At 31.9% G+C, this 18,559-nt stretch overlaps 6 protein-coding genes across 10 annotated transcripts; 2 read left to right on the forward strand and 4 right to left on the reverse strand.

Annotated features, from left to right (window-relative positions):
* Positions 1 to 8: 8 nt before the first annotated feature.
* Positions 9 to 3,738, reverse strand: Atf6 (bZIP_ATF6 domain-containing protein ATf6). 3 transcript variants are annotated; one of them, XM_076899032.1, is made up of 8 exons: positions 3,516 to 3,738; positions 3,234 to 3,431; positions 2,995 to 3,170; positions 2,695 to 2,908; positions 2,046 to 2,599; positions 1,809 to 1,963; positions 548 to 1,125; positions 9 to 460 (listed from the first exon to the last, which is right to left on the reverse strand). In XM_076899032.1, exons 1-8 carry the CDS (start codon positions 3,592 to 3,594, stop codon positions 195 to 197), a joined length of 2,220 nt encoding a protein of 739 aa, XP_076755147.1. In that variant the 5' UTR covers positions 3,595 to 3,738; the 3' UTR covers positions 9 to 194. The 3 variants fall into 3 exon arrangements, 2 of the variants coding, with proteins under 2 accessions (XP_076755147.1, XP_076755146.1); XM_076899031.1 differs by having other exon boundaries at positions 10 to 442; positions 527 to 1,125; XR_013102097.1 differs by lacking the exons at positions 9 to 460; positions 548 to 1,125 and adding exons at positions 1,297 to 1,457; positions 1,585 to 1,732.
* Positions 3,739 to 4,747: 1,009 nt separating this feature from the next.
* Mys45a (SDA1 domain containing protein Mys45A) lies at positions 4,748 to 9,836 on the reverse strand. Its single transcript, XM_076899873.1, has 10 exons — positions 9,723 to 9,836; positions 9,469 to 9,563; positions 9,296 to 9,400; positions 7,446 to 7,544; positions 6,823 to 7,335; positions 6,488 to 6,722; positions 6,273 to 6,408; positions 5,870 to 6,188; positions 5,042 to 5,773; positions 4,748 to 4,975 (listed from the first exon to the last, which is right to left on the reverse strand). The coding sequence occupies exons 2-10, from the start codon at positions 9,553 to 9,555 to the stop codon at positions 4,775 to 4,777; spliced, it is 2,427 nt and encodes an 808-aa protein (XP_076755988.1). The 5' UTR covers positions 9,556 to 9,563; positions 9,723 to 9,836; the 3' UTR covers positions 4,748 to 4,774.
* Positions 7,765 to 9,400, reverse strand: Orc5 (origin recognition complex subunit 5). The gene is made up of 2 exons (XM_076899902.1): positions 9,296 to 9,400; positions 7,765 to 9,193 (listed from the first exon to the last, which is right to left on the reverse strand). The coding sequence occupies exon 2, from the start codon at positions 9,097 to 9,099 to the stop codon at positions 7,798 to 7,800; it is 1,302 nt and encodes a 433-aa protein (XP_076756017.1). The 5' UTR covers positions 9,100 to 9,193; positions 9,296 to 9,400; the 3' UTR covers positions 7,765 to 7,797.
* A 372-nt stretch (positions 9,837 to 10,208) lies between the features above and the next one.
* On the forward strand, positions 10,209 to 11,625 carry LOC143426439 (uncharacterized). 2 transcript variants are annotated; one of them, XM_076899910.1, is made up of 4 exons: positions 10,226 to 10,327; positions 10,402 to 10,436; positions 10,507 to 10,765; positions 10,840 to 11,625. In XM_076899910.1, the coding sequence occupies exons 1-4, from the start codon at positions 10,309 to 10,311 to the stop codon at positions 11,400 to 11,402; spliced, it is 876 nt and encodes a 291-aa protein (XP_076756025.1). In that variant the 5' UTR covers positions 10,226 to 10,308; the 3' UTR covers positions 11,403 to 11,625. The 2 variants fall into 2 exon arrangements, with proteins under 2 accessions (XP_076756024.1, XP_076756025.1); XM_076899909.1 differs by having other exon boundaries at positions 10,209 to 10,436; positions 10,840 to 11,613.
* A 142-nt stretch (positions 11,626 to 11,767) lies between these two features.
* On the reverse strand, positions 11,768 to 15,574 carry LOC143426427 (amidophosphoribosyltransferase). 2 transcript variants are annotated; one of them, XM_076899892.1, is made up of 8 exons: positions 15,437 to 15,574; positions 14,287 to 14,490; positions 13,918 to 14,210; positions 13,594 to 13,843; positions 13,250 to 13,483; positions 12,982 to 13,109; positions 12,221 to 12,442; positions 11,768 to 12,149 (listed from the first exon to the last, which is right to left on the reverse strand). In XM_076899892.1, the coding sequence occupies exons 2-8, from the start codon at positions 14,468 to 14,470 to the stop codon at positions 11,877 to 11,879; spliced, it is 1,584 nt and encodes a 527-aa protein (XP_076756007.1). In that variant the 5' UTR covers positions 14,471 to 14,490; positions 15,437 to 15,574; the 3' UTR covers positions 11,768 to 11,876. The 2 variants fall into 2 exon arrangements, with proteins under 2 accessions (XP_076756007.1, XP_076756008.1); XM_076899893.1 differs by having other exon boundaries at positions 14,287 to 14,474; positions 15,441 to 15,561.
* A 528-nt stretch (positions 15,575 to 16,102) lies between these two features.
* Positions 16,103 to 18,452, forward strand: Paics (PAICS bifunctional enzyme). The gene is made up of 6 exons (XM_076899903.1): positions 16,103 to 16,253; positions 16,770 to 17,093; positions 17,182 to 17,525; positions 17,593 to 17,868; positions 18,052 to 18,196; positions 18,268 to 18,452. Exons 1-6 carry the CDS (start codon positions 16,247 to 16,249, stop codon positions 18,432 to 18,434), a joined length of 1,263 nt encoding a protein of 420 aa, XP_076756018.1. The 5' UTR covers positions 16,103 to 16,246; the 3' UTR covers positions 18,435 to 18,452.
* The last annotated feature ends 107 nt before the right edge of the window (positions 18,453 to 18,559 follow it).

The following is an 18,559-nucleotide window of genomic DNA, read 5'->3' on the forward strand; positions in this document are numbered from 1 at the left end:
TATGTTTGCGCATTAAAAGTGGATATTTCGCATGTATTTCGCATTATTTCCTGTTGTACCATTATGTGTTATACATTAGAAAAAATGACTTTGTGCTCCTGCTTTCAATAAATCATCAACACACGCGTTTCAGGTTTTACTTATATGCGGTTACCTTGTCATAATTTCTACTATTTTTTGTCAGCATATACCTTTTAAATACCTTTTGTGTGTAATACGTCGTGATTAGTTTCTTTGATGAAATATGGTTTATAATTTTTAGTTATATTTACTGTTACTGTGCCCGATTCGCTGTCTGGTCGATGTGTATGGCTTCCAGATCTATTGTTATTTTTTAAATGATTAGGTATAATTGATTGTTGTAAATGCAGCAATTGTGTATTGGTAACTTCACAATCAATTTGCATCATAGTTATATGATTTGAAGGCGTCGAAAATGTTTCTAAAGAGGATGTTGAAAGTGAACCAACTAGATTTTTTATTTTATTTTTATACTAATTTTTATATGGATTATATATACTCTTACCGTTCATGGGAAGTGTTGAAGGAAGAACCAACGACATTCTTGGCCTCCCTGTACTATTCTTGCTTGAAGCTGGTAAAAGCAAATGTTCTCCACTGAACCAAACCACATAAAAGGTATCATCTCTCCTTCCTAAAGCTTCGAATAAAGAGGCATGCTCTTTTATTATTGGAGAGAAGAGTTCGACCGCGTTCGATATTGTTGGACCCGCGGTTTTTTCAAGTACTTGAGACTTAATCTTCTCGGATAAATTACGTTTACGTTTAGTTTTTGTTTGCATTGCACGTGGCAATGATAAAAACTCCCCTATAAACTCGGCATTAAATTTTCCCTTCTTCATTCCTGTCCAATTATCTTGATCCGATTTTCCGCCAATCCATCGTCTTAATTCATAATCCAAGCGGATTGATTCGCTTTGATTAATATGCATTGGACACATAGGCTGTGGTATCGACACATTTTTCCGGAAACGATCTTGCTCTTCCTCCCGAGTTTGATCTTTAGATGCCCAGAGGAGCGTTCTTGTATGTCTTGTATACTGTGCTCTAATTGGAACATCAGTGGGTAAAGTATTCAACCGATTTCTTTGAGAAAGTAGATCCCTGTAAGAAGGAAATTTTTTTTATGGCAATTTGTTACAATGGAGGTGTTCCTTCGAGAAGGGCCAAGGATCGATTAAATTGAAAAAGCAGGAAGAAACGAGGAAGAGCAGGGACGATATCCTACGTCCAAAATTAGTGTTCTATGATATTAATAAAAAAAACTTTAGGTATTATACATAGAACGTTACTGTGATACTAACACATTGAATGTTATTTCTACAAGACATTATTAATATCATCTTCGCTGTAGTAGTCACCGTCGTCGATTGCCCAGTAGCTGGTGACGCAACAGCGATATCGGCCTCGGTAAGGTCAATAGAGGGGTACCCCACCTAAATAAAAATACGAGTAGTATTGGTCTCGCTACATATTTCCTCGGCCGCCGATAATTCTCATTCGAAGTTAATTGACAAATTAATAATAAAGTAGTATTTTGCAATCGGCAAACTGATTACTTACTACTACCAGTGAAGATGGTTGATTAGCTACATCTGTATAGGCAGTGTTCTATGTATAGTACCAATAATTTTTTATCTTAATATCTCTGAAGTTAAGAAATCTTATCTCTCCCTCCCTTTCAAATTTTATGCAAATCGACCACTAATCCCTTTAGGGAGAACATATTTATTATGTTTTTGGTAATTCTAATATTCCGATAAAATAATAATTTAGTACAAACTTACGTAAACCCATTGACATTTAAAGAAACCATAACAACCATTCCCAAAAGTATAGCAACATTCTTCTTAGTCATATTATGATTCATACTCTTAAATTTATTATTATTAGCATTTTCACTCTCCAATGTTGAAAGCTTCTGTTTTAAGTTTGTATTTTCCTAATATGAATACACAATTTTTACTGCAATTAAAAACTGACACATTATAACAGCGCACACTTAAGTTCCATTCGATATTTACCATTTTTAATTGTTTATTCTCTTGCTGCAAATCATGAACCTGTTTTTCCAACGAAGACATATATTCTTTCTTTTTTTTTCGTGATAAACAAGCCGATTCTCTATTCTTTATCATTCTTTGTTGTCTTTTCAGTGCCTTTATTTCACATTCCTGTCGTTCAACAAACTGGACATCTTGGGTCTCATTTTTGATAACAATTGGAACATAATTTGAATTTTCTGTTTTAATTACTATCGGCCTACACCGGGTTGAGTCATTTTTCATAACTATAGAGGCACACCCGGCTGTATCGATTATATTTACTTGTTGATCTATTCCTGGTTTATGCAAATCGGGGGCATTATCCATACTCTGTACGCAATTGTCTTGCGATTGTACATTTGTTTCTGTTTTTATTTGCACCATTGGCAATTGTACCGCAGTTTGTATTTCCTCATTTGCATTAGACGGAACTAGATGGGCCACAAAAGGGTACGGTGTATAATTTTGCTTAACATTGCGTGCGAGCGTAACAAAGTTTTGCGTTCTCAAAAGTATGCCTTTTTGAGGCTGTTCTGGGAAATATGAAGTACACAAAGATATAATATAAAAGTATAATAATATTTAGAATATCGTAAAAATAAAATTAAAAAATATTGTTGCTTTATACCATCCGTAAAAAGTTGAATATTATTTTTTGATTGTATCTGAAGATGTTTAGCTGGATTCACTGTAGAAATAACAAATTCTTTTTGTTTTATGTCTTGAGATTTAAAAGGTACACATTTTACTTCCTCTCCAACAGCTCTATTTGCAATTGGTTCTGGAGATACAGGTGGAGAAACATTTTGCGGAGGAGAAATAGGTGGTGTTTCTAAAGTTGTCTTTAACAAACCAAGATGCAAAATATGTACATATCGAATTTGTGATAATTGAATCTATACGCGTTTGAAGCATTATAAGCACACACCTTAAAATTGCACAGAGAAGCAATAGAGTTTGTTTCGATCGGTGAATCTAATTTATTAGATTTATTAGATTCACTGGAGCTCAGCGCAGGAGACAAAGGTAATTGTACATACGGGCTTGTTGCAGGTTCCAATTTAATTTCCATTTTTACATCGTTAGTTAAATTAAAATCTGTAACTATAGTTAAAAGAATGGTTTTATATTCTTTTATTTGGAAAAAGAGCAAGGTCTATCGAATACCTAAATTTTCCTGTGAAATATTTTTATCGGAGTATCTGAAATTGGTCAATGTTTCCTGTATACATTTATCTTTTGCAATTTGATTGTCAATACCGATATCTATCTTTGGAGGTATTTCATTCTCTAAAAAGAGAGGAATACCTAATTCAGAGCTTAGAGTCTGAAATAAATCGTCCGTTAGTAGGGAACAATCTTGACCTGGAAAAATATATATGTTCAATTTTGATAACGAAATTCTCGCGAAGTAAATTGAATAAGAAAAACTAGAAAAATATCACACACCGGTAATTTCAAAGTCTGGAAATATCTGAGTTTCAGATGTTGTGGTGTCACACCACTGTGGATCTTGATTTATCAACATATTTTTGGAAATTTTCAACTTTCTTTTCTTTGGACTAAAATATCGATAACCTATATAAAATATAATTGATAATTAAAAGTTAAATACTTTTTCATTTCGAATGACATTGAATCGCATCGTTTTGCCAACGTTAAGTTACACAAATAACTTTTCATTTACAAGAATACATGTCAATTTCAACGAAAAACAACAAAAAGCTACATCGCTTTCATTATGACCAACAATAGTTCCAATCACCCAATAAAAAATTGACCTATTTAGTGGCATTAGTTCTTAGTGGACGATCATCCCTTTCCGATTACGTGGTAACCAACATTCGTTCAGTGTTTAAAGTTATAACAATGATTCCATCCAATTCCGTCACGCTGTATATAACATATAAAAACAAACAACGTTGAAACAACGTTTGCCGCTGTGTTTGAATCCTTTCATCGGTTAATGTGCAGTCACGTAAGCTTCATCGATTACATTAATGCACTTTCAAACCGGAAACCTAACGAGGTTCAATACCTATGTAGGTTTAAATATACAGAAAAATGTTTATGATTTGATCACACTGTGGTACACGAGGAAAATACGCCACTCAACCAAGGAGGACCCGTATCGTCACTTCCTATCGGATGGCTGCTAGAGTGTGCTAGTGTACGGTAAACAAACGCGACTAACCGATGAGAATCGATGCCGTCTCAGTCGTTTGCGTTACTACCCCTCGTATGCATGCACATATATATATATATATATATATATATATATATATATATATATATATATATATATATATATATATATATATATATATATATATATATATATATATATATATATATATATATATATATATATATATATATATATATATATTATATGCTGATAATCGTTGCTCGAGTATATAGACAAGAATCACAACGATTTTACATTAATTTTAGTTAGTTTTAAAAGAAACAAAAATAAATCTAGTAAGAAAAAAAAAAGTATGTATGCATACTAGTGATCTTTTCTAGTTTTAACTAACTTATTTTTACTACTCGTCCGTATTAACCATAATAACGTATTAGAAAGCGTATTAGAAAAATATGTATTAGAAAAATAGTTATTGCTACATCTATATAACGTATCAAATCGTATCAAATCATTAATTTATATCGCGTTTATTCAGTTGTACATATATATATATATATATTCATTTCATTCTCTTCTGCTTTAACAAATGATTTCTCAAAGCAATCTGTTTTTCCTTAAAAGAACGCTTCACTTTTCCTTTAACTTTATGCTTTAACATTTGAAAAGCTTTAGTTTTCTTTTTCTCACGATTTGTTTTACTACAGAGTGGATTTTGCCGGCCATCTTTATAACCGAATCTTTCCCTTTCCTCTTGCCCTTTCTGTAACAGAGATTAATATTAATAAATGATATTTAACTTGAAATGTATTGCAACGTTGAAACAGACCTTCACGGATTCAATGCGAGCTTGCTTGTCGTGTTTCCGCTTCTTATAAATATTTTCTATATCCGTCAATTTTACAAATTCTCCACGTTCATTATCGTTTGGTTGAGGCCTCTTTAAACCACGTTTAGCATATGTCACGTGTTGCTTTGCTAATGCCGTATCTATTTTTATAAAATCTTCATCGGTTAACAATCGTTCGTTAGATATTAAAGTCGCTTTTTCTCTTTTCTCTCCTGTAAAGATTGACTCTTTCTTCTTTAATTTTGCGTCTTCTTTCCCTTTAAGCTGTAATTTTGTTCTTTCAAGTTTTACCAACATACGATGTTGTTTTCCTTGATTTGTATTTGTAGTACTATCAATTTTTATATTTGCGTTACTTATTTCAGACTTAATGTTACGATCGTTAACATCATGTTCTTCGTGTCCCTCAATTTTCGTTTCCACATTATTTAATTCATTGTTTTGTATACCAGACTGAACAGTTTGGCTCGCATCTTCAGTTCTCTTTTCTTCTTCTTCTTCTTCTTCTTCTTCTTCTTCTTCTTCTTCTTCTTCTTCTTCTTCTTCCTTACTTTCGTTATTGTCACCATCACCGTTGTCGTCATCGCTATCGCGGTTAATTCCGTCGTCCTGGTCATCGTCAGCAGAATTGTTATTGCAATCGCTACTATCATCATCACTGGAATCTTCTTTATCGGTCAAATTTACATCGATCCACTCATCATCGCTGTCCTGTAACTATAATCTTATCAATAAAATTCCTTTTACGTTATTCTAATGTTAAAAATAACAAAGAACATTGGAACAATCTTCAGCATCTACGATTACATTTTCGTTACTAATGTTGGAAATTTCTGTAGTATTGCCAAATTTATTGTCAAGCAAAACTTCAGCTCCTGGTACAAAATCATTGGCAGAGATTTGACCATATTTCGGTGTCTCTAAAGAAATTGTTGCTTCTGTGGGACGTCCCCTATCCTTTTTATGTAATAATTCTGGTACTGAATTTCTGAATAAAGTTATCAACGAACGCGCAGCCATCATTACACTTCGTTCTTTATAATGCTTATATCGTACTAAGTCTTGTAGTAAATCAGCATTCATAACTAAAGGACATCGTGTACATATCTCTCTAATGGCATTTAATCTGTATTTGAAGTAACCTTGGATTAATTCAAATAAAATATGTTTTAAAAACATTAAACAGTCACAAATATTATATTATTTTTACCCAATAGCCATAACATCCGCAGAATTTCGTTCGGTGACAAAATTGTTCGCTAATGTTTTCAATACTGGTTCTAATACATCGGGTGGTACAAGTTCATGAGAAGATTGAGCAATAAATTGCAAAAGTTTTGTTACTTCTAAGATCATTAAAGATAACAGATCATTATATACGTTTTTTATTTCCAACAATTCCCTTGTAATAGTAAAATGGATTACCTCTTTGATGTGGTTGTAAAAATCTTTGTAAATAAGGATAAAAATTTAACAGAAATAAATTGTGCAAACCAATAAGTCTCGATATCACATCTAGAGTTATTAGTTTAATTTCAAATCTGTCATTATTCTTTTCTAGTTGTTTAAATAATTTCTCTGCAAAACCTTGTGGGTCATGAATTAAATGCAATGCTGAGAAATTAAATCCCGGTGACTTTGTTGCTTTTTTCTTAGATTTCTGGAAGATATTACAAAAATTTCAATAGCAATATATATCAACAGTATTATAATGTATTACAATATAGTTACGTATAATTTATCAATTGCAAACTACTTACCAATAGATGTTTTGCTTTAGCTAACTGTTTCTCACGTTTCTTGGTTTTTTTATTCACTTTATTCGCCATAATAATTTCTTTGATATTTGGTTCATTATCGCTATCACTTTCTTCCTTCTCCTGCTCTTCTGTGTTTGTACCCAGAAAGAATTTTAAACAAGTAACCATAACTTTGGTTGTTTTAACGAAACATCCTGTTGCCAGTACATTTACAGTTTTTGCATCATTCCAAACATTTTTATTGTACAATTCTATCATGATATCTGCTGACATTTTTGCAGCTCTGATATTAGAATCTTTCAACATTGAAAACATAAAGTTTTGTAAGGTTGTATTAATTTTGGCATTTTTTTGTTTAGTATTCACGTTTTTAATGTCGGTAATAATATGTAATTGAAGAAATTGCCTTAGATTTTTATCTTTACATCTTAAAAGTTCAAAGAATAAACTTAAAAGTACTGTAGGCTCCAAAAGAGACTTGTTACGTAGCTGAATTAAAGCTTTACAGAATGTCTAAAAGAAAAAAAGAAACGAGAAAAACAAAGATAAAAAAACATTTTACTCTTTTATTTGGTAACAAAAGGAATTCATTATAATTGTATTTAATGTTATTTCACACTTACTAATCGCATGTCGTTATCAAGTACTGTATTATATGTTTGTAATACATCCATGATTTCCTGGGGAAACGATTGTAATACATTTGGATAACAGTGAGCCACCTATATTAAAATGACAGAAGTTTATTATTTATGAAAATAAACATAATTTCTTGTGCATGTTTTCCTGATATACATATCTATATCATGTTATAATGTAATCTACACGCGCAAAGAAGATAATATATTTATGAACTTTAATGTGATTTATTTACCTTGAATATATCATTAATAGAAATACAAAATTAAACATAATAATAGCGTAAAAAATATAATTATCAGATCGTTATACCGTTTAACCACGGAGGATTTTTACTTAAAGTATAGAATTATACATGTAGTTCTGTATGTTAAATCCAACAGTTTTAGCTATCACAACAATAAAATCATACGATACGCAACATTTGAATTTAGGTTCGTTTAAGTTATGATTTCCTACAACCGAAAGCAAACCAAGTTGGCACATGGATGGTATCTGTGCAAGTAAATTAGCATTTATGTCAACCTTTTCGTCAAGAATCGCGCAAAAGATAGCAATCATTCTGGTTACTGAAAAATTAAGAGGTTCACAACAGGTTTTTAACGGCATCTTTCTTTTATCCATAGTCTTTCTGTTTTTCTTGCATTTCTGTTTCATGAACAGGTGCTTGTCTTCTTTAGCAGGATTATAGGAGGCAAGATATGATGCAATTAACATGTATTTGGCATAATACGGTAATTCAAAGCTTAATGCCAGTCTCATTGTTGACTCAATTTCTTGGGACAACTGTTTGTGTTTTGTGAAATTTTCGGAAGAAATGCGTAAATAAATAACTTCCAAATTCGCCTTGAAAACAGCAGAAATGTTTCTCCATAACAAGGCTGCATTACCTTTTTTAGAGTGGTCAATTTCAACTGGTTCTATATATTTAGAAAAATTTACTTTGGCCATGTAGCGTAGTTCATTAAGATCTCGGCAGAATCGAAAAAATACAGAGAGAAATAAATTTAAATAATTTTTGTAAAATGTATCGTTATAATTGCATGGTTTACTTTTCAGTAAAATTTCAATGAATTCATTTCGCGTATATTGTGGAAAATAAATTTTAATTGGTTCATATAAACCTATCTTAATACGATATTTTTCCCATACTACATCACTTATAAATATTACGCAGACATTAATATTTGATAACTCTTTGAGCTTTGAGAATGTAGGCAGTAGACCAGCATCGATATCTCTTAATTTATCAGATTTATCGAAAACTATTATAATCGGTCGAGCATCGTTCACAGATATTGCTCTAAGACTTAACAGAAAATCTACGAATTTGTCGCATTTCTTATGTATTTTGTTATTTGTTTCGGAATTAGTAAAATGCCACGATAAATCATCCAGAATGTAGTCAAATATGTGTTTTCTGTTAACATGTTCTATACAATTAATAACAGATACATTGTATTTTAAGTAAGAAAGCATATTTTGCACTACCAAAGTCTTTCCAGTCGCTACATGACCATAAATAAATATACTATGTGGCATCGGTTCGTCGGAGTGACCGATCAAAGAATATAACTGCATTATCACTTTCTTGCGACACAAGATCTTTTCATCAACGTATTCCAAATAATTTTCCATAATTACTACCCTTAATGGTTTCTTAGTTAGAACTAATTTGCAACAACGTTATGTTAAATGAACGATTTGTTTTCATACACTTTGATACTTATACCTGTAAAAGAAAAAATTTCTCAATATTTTTAAAGTTTAATGCAGACGAATCGTATATGTATTATTAGAAATGTATAGTACATCGAGACATTATAAAACTTGCCTGTGATAAAAAGATGATTATTTCATCGAGACTTTTATTATATTTGTGCGGTGATAAACGGAAAACTTCTAAAATGGACTTGTAATGCTGATGCTGCTGAAGAAACTGCAAAAAAAAAAGAAAAAAAAAAGAAAGGAATCTATCAAGTCTAATCATATTATTCTAAGACTTACCTCCTCCTTGTAAGATTCTGGATCGCGTTTGATAAGATTTTGCAATTGTGGAAGATTTTCTGGTAGCTGATTATTATGTCTCACCATTTTTCTACCTAGATCGTAAAATATAAAACCAGACTTATAATTTGTATGTTATGTACACGTTATATTTATATAGAAGCTACAGGTAAATAGATATACGTATAACCTATACAATACTACTATACATGCCGATTAATAATTTGGAAAGTTCAAATCATTCAACGTTTTACCATGAAAAGCAGAATCAAATATATTGTATACTTTTGTTAAATATTCACGTATTTTTAATCCAGCGTTAGCTTTTTAATTATATTTAGAAAAATCTATCGTGCACGTGTGTCTGTTATTCTTCTAATCTATTCTTCTATCAATTATCCTAACTTGGGTATCGTCCAAGAAATTTACTTACATGTACGTAAGGTGATTAGAAAGAGATAATATTGGAAAAGAAACAAATAAATAGTTTTATTTTCGTTAAGCGAAAACGATCATTCTTATCGGTACGGTTTCAGTGCTAGGAGTTGCGTTTTCCCGCGACAATAATCGGTGACCGTTACGTTCATGGCCAGATTGTTAGTTACTTTTTTTTTCTTCTTTTTTTTTTTTTCTGATCATAAGCAGGAATTTGATAGTGAAAGAGGACTTAGGATTAATAAATCGTTAGTTTTTTGCGAACAGAAAGTCAAAGGTGGGGGTAGGCAGATATCCAAGTGAGAGTCCCGAGTAATTCGTTGTGACACGTGAAGTATCGCATAGGTAAATAGTATAGATGCATCGTGCTGCTCGTCATGGGAAGCGATAGCGAAGTATCCGGAGATGAAGAAGAGATTCTTGTGTACGTAGAATTCGAAGGACTCGATGGTAATATATTTAACGAGAAACAATTACAATTGGATATGATCGGTCTAGATACGGCGCACCCTATAATGCAGATCAATGGAAAGGTAATATAGATAGATTTTCATACGTTTGGATAAATATATCTTTTTTTCTCTTACTTTTTGATCATTTTAGTTTTACGAGGGCGCTTATGAAGATGTCTGTGGTACTTACATGTTTTTTACAAAAAATGACAATTCTATAGTAGATGATCCTGTTTTTGACGTTGCTCCAAATTTGAAATATTTTGCTAAAACTAGAAAATCTCTAAAAATGCAACGAATCTTCATAAAGTCTAGAACCGAAGTTCTTGGTGATTCTGAACATAATCAGTGTGTACCAAATTTAAATACCCTTAAGCAAGCTGGAATACCATTTCGGTATCAGAAAGAAGGTATTCATAAATAAATATGTACCTAATTTTTTTACTGCGATCTAATTTACAAAATTAAAAAGTTCATCTTGTAGCTTTCTCATTTTGGGAGACTATGCGTAATAATAGATTGAAAGCATTACGCTTGTATTTAGAAAAACAACGAGTTAGGGAAGAAAAAAAATCTCAAGGTATAACGCTGGAATCTGAATCTGATGAAGATAATCCGTTTGCCATGTATAAACGTAGAGAAGAATTTTCTAATTCAATCAAACCTGAAAACATCGATATTAATCCAGAAAGGGTATTAAGTCCCAGCGATAATCAAGTTTCTCCAAAATCTATACGTCCTAAAGAAATAAGTGAAAAGAATTCAGATATTATTAAAAATGATGATGACGATCGTTTAATTAGATCTGTAAAAGGTTATAAAGTTAAAGCAGCTCGAAAAAAAAAGCTAACTCTTTCTCATAACAGAAAAAGAATAAAACTTGAAACGAAACAACTGCTAAAAAATGATAAAGTTTCGTCGTCTGATATGCTTGAAAACGAATTGTCAATTTCAAAAATAAAATCAGGCAACTGTAGCGAGCACAACGTTATTAAAACTTTTAGTTCGTTAGAGATTAATGAAAATTCTAGTGAAAACAATAGTTAAGCGTAGAATACCGGCAAATTAAAGAATTAAATTTGGGTACCGATTAAGTTGATTCGGATAATGATAAAACTGTAAAAGTAGAAATGAAAGAGATTTTATAATGCATAAAAACAATCGCAGTAATTATATAGAATTACATTTATTTACTTTGTAACCTATGTTATTTGTTTCAATATCTTTAGTTTCAGTTGAAAATTTGATACAACAATAGTTATGCGTAACATTTATTACCAACATGTAACAAAGTGGAAACTTAGGTATATATCGTTTGATTGAAATTCTAGACTAAAATTTGCATTACTATAGCATCATATTTTATTTCAAGTAATTTTGAAATACTGAATTAATTTGAGACATTACCCACTGTACTGATTAATTAATACACTTAAAACAATAAGTTATGCCAAATTAAATTTTCTGATTTTTTATATAAAAAATTAGCCATGTAACATAAATAGTTTCAATTTAATCATATTACCAGTCCAAATCACCAGGAAGTTCATCAGGATATTCTCCTGTCAAACAAGCAGTGCAATGACCAATGTAACTGCTTTCGCGATTATCCATACCAAATCTTACAGCTTTCACAAGTCCGTCCACTGAAAGATAAGTTAAGCTATTGGCTCCAACGTGTTTGGCTAGTTTCACATTGTCTAATTTATTAGCAATTAATTCCTCTCTGGTTGGTATGTTAATTCCCATGTAACAAGGATATTTTAATGGAGGCGATGCTATCCTAATATGAACCTATATGGATAAAAGAAATGCGAAATTTGAATATGCAAAAATAGTAACACACGCGCGTTTAAGACACTCACTTCTTTTGCTCCCGCATCACGAAGTAATTTAATGATAGGACCAATTGTATTTCCTCTAACAATAGAGTCATCTATAAGAATTAACTTTTTCCCCTTCACATTTTCCGATAAAGCTCCAAATTTTTTTGCTACGCCAAGCTGTCGGAGTCGTGTGCTAGGCTGAATAAACGTTCTGCCGACATATCTGTTTTTGCATAATACTTCCGCAAAAGGTATTTCAGACTACAAAATAGTAACATTATTTCAAAATTGCAATTCACTTTTTTTCTTAAATTCGTGTAAGCTGTACACTCTTTCATAACGCATGTGTATAATTGTTGATGCGTACACAGTTATAAATTTATCCGCGAACAAAACACAAACGATAATATCGAATTCTGTAGACTGTTCGCAGAAGGTCTTTCATGGTTTTCTCATTTAAATTTTCGCGTTTCCATTGAATCATAGATTTTGTTCAGGGACAATGCTTCTCCGTTTTCTATTTAAACAAAAGGGAGAAGCTCATTAAACTAAACGCCGTAGATTATTTTTGAACTGTACCCACGTGTTTTATGCATGCAAAATGCTAGTATCAAAATGCAGCTATCTATGTGCTGTAAATACCGCATTTCCGTCATTTTTGTTTATTGAAAACAAAGCAATTTCTTATATTAACTGACAATGGAACAACGGTAGTTCTAATAATTATATATGTAATTTGTATTTTGGGAATGTACAAAAACTCTTTGCATCGTCAGTAATTGCAAGGATAATGTGTTTACCTGTCTGGCATAGCCGTGTGCTGCTGCGGTTCCAGATTCGGGTACCGAACTAACTATATCTGCCTCTACAGGAGATTCAAGGGCCAGTTCTCGTCCACATTGCATCCGAACAGAGTAAACCATTTGTCCTATTCAGTAAAATAAAACAAATTATATTACCTCTTTATAATAAATTACTGTAAATTATTAAGAAGTTTACAACTAGTTTACACGCTCTATTTTTTTAAAATATATTTTCACTTTACTGTACTGTACTGCAATACATTACCCTCGAAAATACTGTCACTACGTGCAAAATAAACGTATTCAAAGATACAAAAGGCTTGAGGCTTTTTGTCTGGCCTATCAATGATATCTATGGTTTTAATACCCTCGCGCGTTAATTCTACAATTTCTCCGGGAAATACTTCACGCACGTACCGCGCTCCGATACTTAAAAAGCCACACGATTCAGACGAAATAACCCAACCTTCTGCGTCATCATCGTCGTCAGACTCATTCCCTATCGCATAAAAAAAAGTTCTACTCATTAACCAATCGCTAAGGGAATAATTTGTTTCGATCACTGCATTGGATAAGGGAAAGCGATAAATAAATCACCTAATTACAAACCTAAATTGCCAATTGGTACAATTTTCCCAAGGCATAACGGACGATTCCCATAAGGATCTCTAACACCGTATATTTTATCTCTTTGCATAATTACTAACGAATACGATAATGGTGCTAATTGCATAAGATGTTTTATACGCGCTGGCCAATCTGGACCATTGACTTCGCCCTCAGGAGGATTTAGACACAGAGCTTGCGTTATTAATTCGGAATCTGAATAAGTCGATAAGCCAACTCCCCGTCCTAATACCTATGAATTTATTAATAACAAATTTATTAATGACAAGTATTATATTCTGAGCATATTTTATTTAATACAATTACCATTTTCCTTAATGATTCTGTATTCACAAGTTCTCCATTATGAGCGACTGCTAATGCTCCATGTGCGGTATGAACCACAAATGGTTGACAATTAACTTCTTCGCTTGCTGCACTTGTACTATATCTGGTATGACCAATTCCAAGATTCCCACTGAGTTTTCTCATATTCTCATCGTTAAAAATATTATTAATCATTCCCATACCCTTGTGAACGTGAAATGATTTCGAACATACACCTTCGCTTGTAACAATGCCTGCACTTTCTTGACCTCTGTGTTGTAACGCCACTAAACCTAAATCGATATGACAACAGGAATAATAATATTTCCTTAAGAGAGACAAACTGTACTAAATGCACGAAAATATTACCTAAACAAATCACTTGTGCTACATCGATTTGAGATGGCCAGTCACCTGCAGCGATACATCCAAAAACTCCACATTCGTGCGTAAGGCCACTCATCGTTCGATTCTGTATTCTTTTTCTTCTATTCATTGTTTTATCCCTTTCAGTTTCTTTTGATAACGTTTGAACACAGGATGCTGTTTGCATGTTTCTGGAATTTTCAATTACTTCTTACTAAATAATACAGAAGCGCTGTTAAGTACCTAGTTTGACTTTAAAATTTTGAACAAAGTTTGATGTTTTGACACTTTATTTAATGCTATGCAACAACGATAAAAAAGAAACATTTTTTCTTACATTGCAAAACACAGCAGACCCCCCTTGAGATTTCTTCTCAATTATCATGATTGACCCTATAAACTATTGACCTCTAATAAACAGATAGAATACTTTTGTCAATGTTTCTACTACTTATATTTTTTAATATATTTGCTTAATCGGTATTTCGCAACTTATTTCGTCATTGTAACACATTGATATCGATATGTATGTAAGATGTTTGTTAGTTGATCCTACCACTTGATGCAACATATCAAACATCTTGGTGAATATTTATTTTATAGTTTCACTACACGCACGTATGTGTATTTATAATAAATTACTGAAAATGCTTTAATATACATTCTTATTTTATAAACTTTTAATATACATTCGTACTATTAAAAAAGAATTTTTTTTATGATATATACATACACACGTGTATTCACACACGATACATATATTTACTCGCCCGCGGAAATTCAGACACACATACACCTTATTGTGAAATAATAATTTAATATCGAATCAGGAAAAGTTACAATAAACATTATTTATAATTGGATTTTATTGAACAATGAATTCAGTTCTTATTTAATGATAACGATGTTGATGCCAATCTTTTTGTCAGATATTGTATGCTCCCACTTGTTAAATGAATACGAAAGCCTTGGCGGTTTTATGAGAAATATAAAAAAGGAATTATATACACGTTTCTCAAATTATTTCTCTCGCAGCTAAATTTTCTTCATTGCATTCCCTTAATGAGGTACACGTATATATATTAAATTAAATTTAATTATGGCATGAGAACATTTTCATTTAATTATACGAAGTTTAATCTTATGTTCGTACGTACCACGTGCGTCAAAGGTTTGAGCGTTCGTGATGTTCTATACTGTCAGCTTGAAAGAGATCTGTAGGAAATGTTTCTCGACTGACTTTAGACGTACATACAAACGCGTTGACCAATGAAAACCTGCTTTTGACTGGAGGGGTTAGCTCATTTAATTATTATCATAGTTTTTAAATTTTTCTTTTTTTCAAATACTCGGTTATATTTGTTCAAATATCAGATAAAATTCGTTCAAGTTTTATGAAAGATCATCATCTTCTTTGGACTGGTATATCTGCGCACCTATCAAAGTCACTTGACAATAATCTTTTCTTGTTCCATTATTTGTAAATAATTCTATATTTACTTAATTATACATTAATAACTATAAATGTATATATACATATATATTACGACCATTTACGACCATTTTTCATAATATCGGTTTACAATTATAAAGCGTACAATTTAATTGTATTCAAACAGAACTTTTGTAAATCTTGTTTCTACGTTTAAAATAATGTGTGTGTGTGTGTGTGTGTGTGTGTGTGTGTGTGTGTGTGTGTATATGTATATATGTATACACACATCTGAAAATGTGATCAACAAGTTACCGAAATTTTTTGAAGAGTTCCTTGCGAATCAATACATCTTATTTTTTTAATCTTTTACACACGATTCATATTTCATTTTGCCAGTAGAAAGATCATTTGTGCTTACACGCCAATCAAATGAAGCAGAATTGTAAAAGTGGGGATCGTTAGAGACTTAATCGTGCGATATAAGAATTGAGAATCTGGTATTTGTAAAGTGAATGGAAAACAAGAATCATGAACGGTAAGTGTTCAATTAATTGTTACACATTTAGTACTATATAATCGTTACGTATTAAAAGGCAGTTTTTTAAATCTATTTTTATTAATCTCATTTGAACTTGATACTTGTAGATATTGTGATCTACCAACAATCAAGCGTTTCGCTAGATATTTCTCTGAAGATTAAGTAATACTTTTTTTGGGGGGAATCCAAAGACAGTTCATGGCAATATTAACTGTTCTACTCTAATTTTTTTAATTTGTACTATAATTTATCTAATATATCATGTTTTTTTATACATGATTATGATGTATAATTATTTTCGGTAAACCATCGCCGATATTACATGAATTGTTTATAGATTTTGATGCACAATGATATTTTATGTCAAGAATTTTTTTTATATATTAAAGTATATATACTTTAATTTATACAAAGACTGAAACAAGTTTTCATTAAGTATAAGAATTTTCTTTGTAAGCTTTTGTTTTATTTGTTTAATAAATATAAGTAATTTATATACTCCTGAATGTATAGACTATAAACGTGGTGAACTCATCATTGAAGGGAAGACAAAAAAGGTCTATCAGGTTTTAAATGATCCAGCTTTATGTCTGTTGGAAAGTAAAGATCGCATTACTGCTCAAGATGGTCAGAAATCTCATAATATAAAAGGAAAAGCTGCGATTAGTACAGCCACTACAGTTAAAGTTTTTCAATTGTTAAAAGAAGCTGGAATGAAAACTGCATTCGTTAAACTGGTCAATGATACTACTTTTGTAGCAAAGAAATGTCAAATGGTTCCAATAGAATGGGTTACTAGAAGATTAGCTACTGGCAGTTTTTTAAAAAGACATACAGGTATGGAAGTATTTCTTCTAAAGGAAGGAATAAAATTATGTATACGTGGCTTTAGTTTTATTATTTGATTTGAACATTTCTTATTTAGGTGTACCTGAAGGATACAAGTTTAATCCACCTTTACAAGAAACATTCTTTAAAGATGATGCTAATCATGATCCTCAATGGTCAGAGGAACAAATTATTTCTGCTGGTTTTAAACTGAACGATCTTGTAATTGGAAAGGATGAATTTGATATTATGCAGCGCACTGCGCTTACAGTATTCGAGGTTTTAGAAAGAGCATGGGCAACTAGGAACTGTGCTCTTATCGATATGAAAATAGAATTTGGCGTGGATATAAATCGCGAAATTATGGTAGCGGATATAATTGACAATGACTCTTGGAGGCTTTGGCCATCCAATGATAAACGATTGATGAAAGACAAACAGGTATTTAATGAAAGGAATTTATCGTAGTACATGGAAAAGCATAATATTCTGTTATTTTTCTTTGTAGGTATACAGAGAGCTGACCACTGTAACCGAGGAGGATTTAAATATCATAAAACATAATTTCGAATGGGTGGCAAATCAGCTTGATTATCTTATCCCATCACCAAGTAGTCTTGTTGTTATTTTGATGGGTTCGCGTTCTGATAGCGAACATTGTAGGAAAATAGCAAACCATGCAAAGTCCTTAGGTTTAAGAGTTCAATATCGTGTATGCAGCGCTCACAAAGGTACTCAAGAGACGTTGCGTATACTTGCCGAATACGAAGGTAATCGTGAGAAGGTACGTACATTGTTAGTTTTAAAAATGAGTGGATCATAATTTTTACATATATAATATATTATATCTGTATTGCCATGACCTATATCACGAAGTTTTTAATCGATACAAAAATAATGATAAAACTATATTAATCAATGTGGACTTTATCTCTGAATTATCGCAAGTTTTTCTTGTTTCACTTAGGTGGTATTAATAGCTGTAGCTGGAAGAAGCAACGGATTAGGCCCAGTACTATCTGGAAACACTTCTCTGCCCGTTATTAATTGCCCGCCTTTTAAACCGGAAAATATTTCACAAGATTTGTGGTCGTCAATTAACGTCCCGTCAGGTGACATTATTGGCTGTAACATTTTCTCACACTCGCCGTACGAATATCATTAAATAGAACTCTGTCCTTAGGAATTGGGTGTACTACGGTCGTTTATCCAGAAAGCGCAGCACTGGCAGCTGCTCAAATTCATGCATTGCACGATCATCTGGTGTGGGCACGCCTGCGGGTAAAGCAATTAATGAATTTCATCTCTTTAAAGCAAGCCGATGTTGAACTAAGGAATCTTGTTGTATAAAATTTTTAACTTCATGAATTAATCTTATATTTTACTTTTTAAACAAATAATAAAGTTACAGTTATTAAACTACCGTATAGTACAGTTTCCCATAACGGCGATTTCAATTAAAAACGAATTCTTTT

The sequence above is a fragment of the Xylocopa sonorina genome, chromosome 8, assembly GCF_050948175.1.
Source record: "Xylocopa sonorina isolate GNS202 chromosome 8, iyXylSono1_principal, whole genome shotgun sequence".
NCBI classification, from domain to species: domain Eukaryota; kingdom Metazoa; phylum Arthropoda; class Insecta; order Hymenoptera; family Apidae; genus Xylocopa; species Xylocopa sonorina.